Source organism: Glycine max, chromosome 8 (genome assembly GCF_000004515.6).
Source record: "Glycine max cultivar Williams 82 chromosome 8, Glycine_max_v4.0, whole genome shotgun sequence".
NCBI classification, from domain to species: Eukaryota; Viridiplantae; Streptophyta; class Magnoliopsida; order Fabales; family Fabaceae; genus Glycine; species Glycine max.
In genome coordinates, this window is record NC_038244.2 from 14906977 (window position 1) to 14916778 (window position 9802).

At 33.5% G+C, this 9802-nt stretch overlaps 1 protein-coding gene across 1 annotated transcript; it reads right to left on the reverse strand.

The window, feature by feature from the left end:
- On the reverse strand, positions 1 to 5049 carry LOC100793123 (patatin-like phospholipase domain-containing protein 2). Its single transcript, XM_003532933.5, has 7 exons — positions 4336 to 5049; positions 3970 to 4113; positions 2442 to 2514; positions 1990 to 2095; positions 1799 to 1895; positions 577 to 672; positions 1 to 499 (listed from the first exon to the last, which is right to left on the reverse strand). Exons 1-7 carry the CDS (start codon positions 4840 to 4842, stop codon positions 344 to 346), a joined length of 1179 nt encoding a protein of 392 aa, XP_003532981.1. The 5' UTR covers positions 4843 to 5049; the 3' UTR covers positions 1 to 343.
- Between the last annotated feature and the right edge of the window lie 4753 nt (positions 5050 to 9802).

Genomic DNA, 9802 nt, shown 5'->3' on the forward strand with positions numbered 1-9802 from the left:
TTCGACAAATTAAATTATCATAACTTTGTCATTCACAGGAAAACTAGCTACAAATTCTATTTATAATTCACTATAAATTTCCAACAACATGAACCTTCTGGCTAGTAAATTTTAAATATATTACCTCTCAACTTTTTTCTTTCTTTCTTTTCTTTCCTCTAATTCTATTGCAATGTACAATAAATATGAATAAACGAGATTAATTATGGACTTCTCCCCGTGAATTTTTCCTAATTGATGCTCCATTCCAAGGAAACATCGTTGATTCAATGGTCTGTAGTTTCCTCATGCATCTTTAATCAGCACAATGAACTATCTATGTGTAGTTCATTATATCATTAATCTATTTTGCATTGCCATTTCCAAACGCAGGACTATCATCTTGAACGATTACTTCAACTGGGTTTTCCTTTGCCCAGACAGCGGCATCTAGATATCCAAGCTCAAAGAGTCGGTCAAGAATTGCATCTTCTGCTGGTTCAAGTGCCCAGTTGAAAAACTGCAATGATTTCATGCAGAATATTCATCTACTTACCCTTAAGAAAATTATTATGTTTTCACAGAATGCAGGGTTACCTGTCGTGGGCTACACACGTTTTCAGGATTGCAGTCTGGACTAATTCCTATCCCTTGCAATCCCAATCGACTTGCTGGAAAAGCACAAACACGAACCTGTGAAAGTGGTAAATACTCATTGAGGTTGAAATGAGACAATATATAAACATGATAAATCATATCTATTTAGTCACATCTGAATTGAAACATAACAGAGTGCATAATTATTTTAAATTATGTCATCCACTCAAACCGGCCTAAGTTCACCTATCCAGAATGCTCTTTTAACTTTTTGTATCTTCTCAGATGATCAGAGAAAGTCAGAATCCATTTTCTTAGCCATCATGTTATCTTAAATCCTAAAATTAGTTATATTGAATAGAGATCATGGGGTTTCAAGTATTTGAAGCACATTCAAACAGATAATAGACAGAGGAAAATGTCTAAGGTTCATTCTGAAACTGGAAAGTACCTTAAAAAATGAATAGCCTAAAATGACATTGCCCACCTTCTAGTTTAAACTATAATAAATTATTGGCAGATTATCTAATTAAGTCATCATTTGGAACGATAAAAGTGTTGAACGGAGAAAAACTGAAGAGTAAGAATGCCCTCCTCAGTGCAACTTCACTCTTTTAGAATGGGAAAAAAATAGCATGGAAAGGGGAAAAAAATAATGTGGAACTCACATTAAAATATTTTCTTCCCTGGACAAGTGAGAAGCATTGGTTGTGAAGAGAAAAGTTGATGAAATGACAAATATACTGCTTTCCCAATTATATTTTTTTACATTGTAAAGATTTATATGTCATTTAACATGATCATTTTTCTATCACTTTTCATTTTCTCTTCTCTTCATTATCTTTCCTCTTATTTTCTCTTTGTATCCAAACAAAAATGCCATATGGGAATATTACTAACCATCCCAATCTTTGTATGACACCTCACAAGAAGTGACCAAGCAAGTAGTGCATGCAATGCACATCTTTTCCTTGCAAACCAGAATGATTTCTGAGTTTGGCCTGGATAGATGTTTTTCACTGGAAAATAAAAAATGTCTTCCAAGGAAAAAAATTCCCTCAGATCTGTATCTCATAATCATATAAGTAAAATAATAGAACGTACATTTAAGCAAAAATGAATAGAAAGTACAAAACCATAATCATATTATAAACCTCCCAGTGCACTTAAATGGAGGTTTCAACAGATAATCAATAGTCAAATTAATAAATAACAAAAATACCGTTTGTGCAGCAGATGTCGGTGGCATAAACAATGTCAAACCACCATCAATGCATAGTCGATTACGAAACATTGTTGCTGGCCTTGGTGCAAGATATCTGGAGTATAAGTAAGTTTTAAATTTATTTAAAAATTTATAACAAGTAAAATAATCGCGTGCAACCAATGAAATATAGTATACTAACAAATCACCCTGGAATAAAGGAAGAGGTAAAAACTGCATTGATGAGATCTTCCTTGGAATCAAACTGATCTACCAACAAACCCCTGGGTCTCCAAAGAAGCTGTGTCACAGCAACTGCGACAGACAGTACATAGTTGAGGTACAACATGACGAAAAAAATTTCACTACTAATAATAAGAACTCTTAGGTCATTTCCCAACTTTACTTTTTGGACTAGAAGTTAAAATAAAAAATCCTTATTTTCTTCCAATCATATAATCAACTAGAGTTATAAATGTAATTTAATGATTTAATTGTTAATTATAAATTGTTGCAGACAACTACACACTATATTTTTTCTAGTTCAGCATGTGTTATTTCTACTAGTCCAAGAGAAATAAGAGAATAATTTCCAGTTTTGTGCTTTGCACAAGACAGTTCTATGACAAAAATAACTGAGGCGCTGAACATCCAGTATTACCTCGAACTCTTCCATTAGATCTTATATGAACATCATCAGGCAAAAACTTGTCAAGAATATCACGTAGAACAGCCTGTGCAGAGAAAAAATTGAACCAAAAAAGGTTAGATTTGAACTTCAAAAAAGGTTTCCTAAGCACAATATAACAATAAAAGAAAATCACAGCTTTCCATCAAAGATAATTATTTTGTTACATTTTCACAGGTCACTGGCTGCACATCTCACAATCTCTCATTTCGATTTCAAAAACTCCTATGTCAATTTAAAAAAAGTCTCATTAACAGATATATCCCATAGACAAATATATATATATATATATATATATATATATATATATATATATGTGTGTGTGTGTGTGTGTGTGCGCGCGCGCGCGTGGTAAAAATGCTGAAGCGACTTGGTCTTTTACCACTTTCTAACAGATACTTTATAAATCCAAAATTCCAACTGTATCCAAAGAAAGCGGCATAGCTCTAAAGGCAAAAGGAATCAGGGTTATCATTCATCATAACCTAGTACCAGCCAAATCCTAACTATCAGATTTTCTTTTGGTCTCCAAATTCACAGCAGTATTATTTCATTTGTCACTTATCTGCCTCAATGGTTCTTGTTAGAGATGTAATGCTCTCGAGTGTTTTGTATCTAATAGCTTAAGCTTTTGGGTTATTTGACTCATGACATGTTATCAGAGAACTCGTGCATAGTCCATGCTTCTAGCCTGGGCCCAGAGCAGGGGGATTATGTTAGAAATGTAATATAAAACCATTCATATGCCTTCCATCAATAACTCAAACTTTTGCAATAGTTGATTCATGACAGCTCTAATTGTTATCATATTCAACGGTAAAATTCACACTTTATCCAAAATGAGACTACATATGTCTATAACAGACCAAGCCAACAACTGATTAACAGGATTTTATCTAACACACTTGTAGTTATAGACAGCACTGTCTTAGATTAAAAGCATGAGTACCAAGGTTCTGTGTTTGCAACCTATAACTGGAACATTATCAGCTAAACATGATCTGAATTCTGGACTACTTTGAGGGATGATGCTAAGAGAATTCATATTTAATCTTTTGCAACAATATATACTATTAGAAGGAGAGCAGGGAAAGTACAAAAGAAAATAGGATAAAGGATCACCTAAGCATAGGAAAAAGACAAGCACACTCTTAAAAAGTTATCAGATGCTGAACACATTTGAGAGGCCATATACAGTTATACACAATGCTATCCAATAATAATTTGATGTGAACCAAATGCACCAAAGATATGCATAGATTGTACATTGCTCCCAAGTGAATGGGTACACCTGCTGCTCGCCAAGCATCTCAAACAAACTATTTTCATATAGAGGAGGATGCCTTACAGCGCAAGAACAAGTGTTGAGTTTTTTGAAAACTAGAGAAGCGCATAATACACATATCAAGAGAAAGATCAGTGTAAGGCTTATAAAAGCTTGCAGCAAATATTGGTTAACCGAGACAAAGAATCAGACACTAGTTTGAGAAAAGAGGCATACCCCAAGCCGAAATGCAGTCCCCTGATTGCGGCAATCTTCAGCCAATATTTTAGTAGCATTCAAGGCTTCTTCCATACTAGCTCCGGAAGCAATCACAGCACAAACTATAGCTCCAGCTGAGGAACCGGCTAACGGTGTTGTTTCCTGCACATGCACATGCTCGTCACTCTCATTAGTATATCAATCCAGTAATAAGCGATACTTTTTTATGGACAAATGTTAATTGTTAGTTTGTTAGTTTTTTATGTTAGTGGGAAGATCAAAACCGCAAACTTTACCTCCTTCCGTTCCTTCTTACCCACTCAACCAACCTTATATCTCCCCAGTAATAAGTGATCAAAAAGAAAAAAATAAATAGAGAATGACCTTAATGTAACCATTTTGAATGAGAAATTGTGCGACACCGAGATGGTAAGGGAAGAGAAGTCCAGCGGCAGAGAAGCTGAAGCCAGGGGTGGTGACGACGCGGCGGTACCTATTGCGCTCCGCCTCGACATCTTTCACTCTTTGCTCCCAAACCACGTCGGGATCAATCTCGTCCTCCACCACCACCGCCGCCGCCTCGATTCTCTCCTCAAACATGGCCACTGAACGCGAATCTTCTTCTGCGAGGCTGCTTCCCCTGTTTCGGCTCTTAATCAGCCGCGCCGCCAGCCCTAGAAACAGCTCGCCGGTCGACACCGCAAACGATTTCTTGGCGGTGGCCTCGTCGTCTTTGAACCCTCCCTGAGGCCGAGGCTGAGGTGGAGAAGAATTGGAGGCGAAGCTGATGAATTGTGCGCGTCGACGGAGAAGAGAGGAATTAGGGTTAAGATTTGCTGCATAGGGGAGACGGTGAGAATGAGCATGGGAGGAAAAGATACTGGGACCCATCCTTGACCCTGACCACGCAAACTCGCAACTCACTCTTCCTTCTTCTGTTATGGTTTGTTGGTTATGCCGTTATGGTCGGTGAGTGGCAGCTTGTTTAACGTTTTTCTCCTTCATTATTTTTTTTTTCGATTTCCACGATGGAGTTGATATTGATCCATCACCTCATGTGACTCATGTCATTCCTATAAACTCATAATATTTTATTGATAAAAAAAAAAACTCACAATTTTTACATTCATTGTATGGTTGAAATAAAATAATAAATTTAATTTTTTATTATTACTTATAATAAAAATATTAAAATTAATGAAAATTTACCCAATTCATTTTTTTATAATAATTTAAAAATAATAAAAAATACACAATAAGTCGTTGCTTCATAAGACATGTGGACTCTGACATACATTCTTGACCAAAAATGCATGTCAAAGTTCATATGTATTGTGACGCAACGATTTTAAGAATCATTGTTGGGTTACCATGATTACTTATACAAAATTGATCTTTACCCATAACTGAACAATTTTTTCACTCTCGGTGCATACAATCAATGAAATCTAACATACTTGGAAAATCAAGTGTCGCTCCCGTTTGTAGTAGTCTTTCAGTGTCTTGGTTATTCGGTCTCCTCATGTACTCGTCTCCAAATATTACACAGATGTCTGATGCAAATTTTTGTAAGCATTTCATTGCGGTGTTTGGGTTGACGGAGGCCTACAACACATATTTTAGTTCGTTGGGGGTGGGGGATACATAAAAAATGATAGATTTTGAGAATTGTCATTGGTAGAGGTAAGGGGCTCCTTATTAGATGATGAAAGCCTATGACACATGTTGGGATTGGTTGGAAATGGTGGATACATATAATGTTGTACATGACCACTGGGTTGGGGATTTTAAAATTTGAGTAAATAGTCATTTTTTTGTTCGAGAATGTATAGATCGCTGACAAATTTGTTTTCGGAAACATGAAAATTTAAATTTTAGTCCCTAGAAGTGAAAAAAGTGTGAGAAATCTATCCATTTATTAACTTTCTTCTATTTTGGTTAATGAAAGAACATATCTGACACATTCATGGATGAATTTGTTAACGCTCTACACATTTAGGGATGAAAATAACTATTTATCCAAAATATAATTAAATTTTTATCTTTCCTCCCTCCTTTTTTTAATTGTTGCAAGCATAACATTACAATAATCACTTGAAAAAAATAGAAAACAAACATAATTTAGAACAAACATAATAATAAACATAATTTGTCTATTGCTCTTAAATTTCTAATGTGACAATAACTCAATAAAAAATGACATCTATTATGTTAATCCTTACAAAAGAATGAGATCAAACTTGATTTTGTTACTACCTAATATTGTCAAAGCAACAAACATATTACATTGATTAGTCAATATTATGTTTGTAATAACGTATGCTTGCTTCCTTATTTTTTTAATGGCTTGTTATGCTTGCAACGATTAGGAGATGAAGATTAAATTATATTTTAAGTAAATAATCATTTTCGTCCTTAATTGTGTCACGTAGACTCTTTATTTTGAATAAATAGTCATTTTCTTTCTTGATTGTGTCACATAAGTTCTTTCGGTAACGAATAAAAGTTAACAAATAGATGAATTTATCGTACTTTTTTCACTTTCGAGGATTAAAATTTAAATTTTAATCTTTCGGGAACGAATTTGTCAGTACTCTAAACATTTTGAGATGAAAATGACTCTATATTTTTAAAATTTTCACCCATAGAGGTTGATTGATTTTTGCAAAAAATTATAATAATATTGGAGATTGAGATCCATTTTAAAGATAATAAAGAAGATTGAGGTTTAATAATAACAATAAATAAAAGTAAGAATTGAGAAATTGTGTATAAAATGACATGAATTGAACCTACATTTACATTTATAGTGATTTTCACCTAATGATTTTTTTTTCCTTACTCACAACAGCACCAAGACATGACTAGTGATACATGTTGTACATTTATTTATTTTCAAGCATTCAATCAATTCTTTTGATGGGCAACGGTAAAAAAAACCTGTCAACTAAAATTGAAAGAATAATTCGTATCAAATGGATGAATAATTTGTAAGAGTGAAATATTTATCTTCAAGAAACTCTCGGTTACATTGATTTTTTTTTTATAAACAAAAAAAAAGAAACCCTTTCATATTAAAACATTACAATAAAAATATTTCCTTCTCTTTTCTCTCTCCCTCTGTCGCCTCCTCTTAATCCTCATAGTCGCCTCTTGTTCTCTGTCTCACTTGAGAGATGTGGATCTTGTTTTCTCCCTCTCTTCGGCCCCATTTCCTTCTCGTCTCCCTCTGTTGCACACTCATTTTTCATCTTGCTTTCGGTGGTTTTCCCAGTCTGCGACAACGGAGCTTCGACGGCGAGGCGCAAAGCGGAGCGAAGCCACGGAGGTGCGACGCGACAGAGGTGAGACGACGAGTCGTTCTATGTTGATGTTGTTGTCGGTGCTTAATGATATGTTGTGTTGATGTTCTTCTTCCATTTTCGTTTTCCTCCCTCTTTTTTGGGCTGTTGGTTGATTGTACTTCTATGTACAAATTAATATTTGTTAATGCCAAGGAACCATTTCTTGCTGAAGCAACGGAGCATGTGATGAAGAAACTCTCGATGTCATGTAGATTTGCTCCAATGCTAAAAAAACTGTTTCTTTACCCTCAAAACCCTCCACGGAATCGCCAATGGAGTTGCTCTTAGCCTCACAAACATTTTTAATTTCCAAAAATATCCTTTTTCCACTTTTTTATAGCGGAAACATACTTTCACTGCACCACCCAGAGTGTGAAAAATATTGTCCATCGGAAGTGCAATTCTGTTATATAAGATACATTAAAATCATACTTTCGTTATGTAACTGAGGTTGAAAAAACATTACACCACAGAATTGTGATTCTTGTATAGCGGAAATATGATTTCTTTGTATAATGTATGATAAAATCATACTTTCGTAATTTTGTTTTTTTTTTCCTACTCCCATAATATGATTATGTTACATAATGATATTATATTTTTGTTGTATATTTTTTTTAAATGGAAGTATGATTCTTTGCGTATTGTGCAATAGGCCAATACCTTGGAAATTCGCTTCATAATTTCTCCAACCTAACAGAATCTTGATTTCTTGTGAGGCGATTTTCCAACAAAAAGGGTTGTCAGAAAATATAAAAAAAATGAAATCATGATTTATTGTATGACTTGCACAACAAAATTATGATTTATGTTGAAATATGAAATGGCAGGAAAAGAAATTATCGTGCAAAGGAATGAGATGAAATGATTGGCAGTGCATGGGGGAAAGCTTTGTGAGGCAAGAAAGAAGAAAGGGAAAAAGGAAAGGCAGGAAGGAAGAAAGGTTGGTGGAAGGGTGGGTGCCAATAATGAGAGGAAAGGGAGAAAAAAATGGTATTTTGGACTTTTGGCAATTCTTAGTAGGGGGACTAAAGCAAATCTGATATGACCAATATCAACTCCCCACAAAAACTGTTATTATTGTCCATTGGACTTCAGGCGGCGCAAAACTTCACACTACTTCACCAAAAACTGTTGGTCCATAAAGTTGATACCCTCCTCTTTTATTTTATTTTTAACTAAATACACCTCCCCCTTTTTTGGGACGAGGATTTGGGCACAGTATGAAAACATTAAGAGACAATAGAGCCTCTATAAAGCAACTTGAGCCTGCAAACATTCCTTCTGAAAAACACCCCTCTCTGTAATGCAGCATCATAATTGCCATCAATACCATCATGATCACCGTTGTCTATGTATGATTTACCCAAAATGCGTATATTTTTTGTGTGTGTCTTAATCAAAGCTTGTTTTTAGCCTATGAAACCCGATCTTTACAAAACATACAGCAACAGCTATTGTCATGATGATGTCTCCTTCATCAAGCCCAAGATGCATACTCTGCCCAAGTTCTGATTCTTTGTTATGCATGTACTCCTAGAATCTCTATGCACAATGTGTAAAATGTGTAAATAGTATTCTTATTAGTATCTCTTTTTATTTTCTTCGATTTTATCATGGACGGTAAATTCACTGATTTTAATAATAAATGCTTTAAAAATTATACTACTTAAAATTGACAGTTCTTACAGTGACGTGAAAATGAAATTCTTTTTTTAGGTAGGAAATTATACATTTTATGCAGTTATGCATATGGAAATCTCATGCTGTTATATATTTTATGAGTATTCCAAAAGTTTAATAAGAATAAGTCTCACACTCAGTAATAAAAATAATAGCTTTATTTTAGGTTAAATGAGTTTTTTATCCTTTAATTTATTATTTAAGTTTGATTTGATTTTTTAATTTTTTTCGTTTAATTTAATTCTTTAACTTTTAAAATTAATTTAATCGGATCCTTGGATCTAAATTAAATTAATAATATTAGAAAATATGTATTTTGTAACGACCATGAAAGTTGTATATCGCTAAAAATTACAATTTTTTAATAATATTGATCCAATTTTGATCGGAAAACCAGATTAAATTATTTTAAAAAATTAAAGGATCAAATTGAACCCAAAAAAAATAGATGATCAAATTAAATCTAAAAAATAAATTAGTGAATTAAAAAATTAATTTAAACTTATTTTCAATTTAGAAAAAATATTTTATCTAATTATTTTAGAAAAAAAAATACACAAGGCAGATTATATTTAAAAGCAAACAAAAGACTTTATATTCAAATAAAATATACACTTAAATATTATCAAATAAGGTTTTTACGATATTAGAAATTTAGTTTAGTTTATTACATAAGTTGTGTTAATTAATTTATGTTGATTCATTGGCAAAGAAGGCTTAGAATCAATAGTTTACTATCTAATTGATTCAATTCTATGTTGTTTAATAGTAGCTTAGAATACTGGTGTGATTAATTAGTGTCTCTTTTCTGCAGATTCCCTATA

Excerpts from the sequence above, each read along its gene's own strand:
- LOC100793123 (XM_003532933.5), bottom strand. The coding sequence starts at position 4,842 with ATGGGTCCCAGTATCTTTTCCTCCCATGCTCATTCTCACCGTCTCCCC. Across the intron at positions 2,096-2,441 it reads ATCTAATGGAAGAGTTCGAG|TTGCTGTGACACAGCTTCTT; the intron begins GTAATACTGGAT and ends TGTCTGTCGCAG. Across the intron at positions 500-576 it reads ACGTGTGTAGCCCACGACAG|TTTTTCAACTGGGCACTTGA; the intron begins GTAACCCTGCAT and ends AAATCATTGCAG.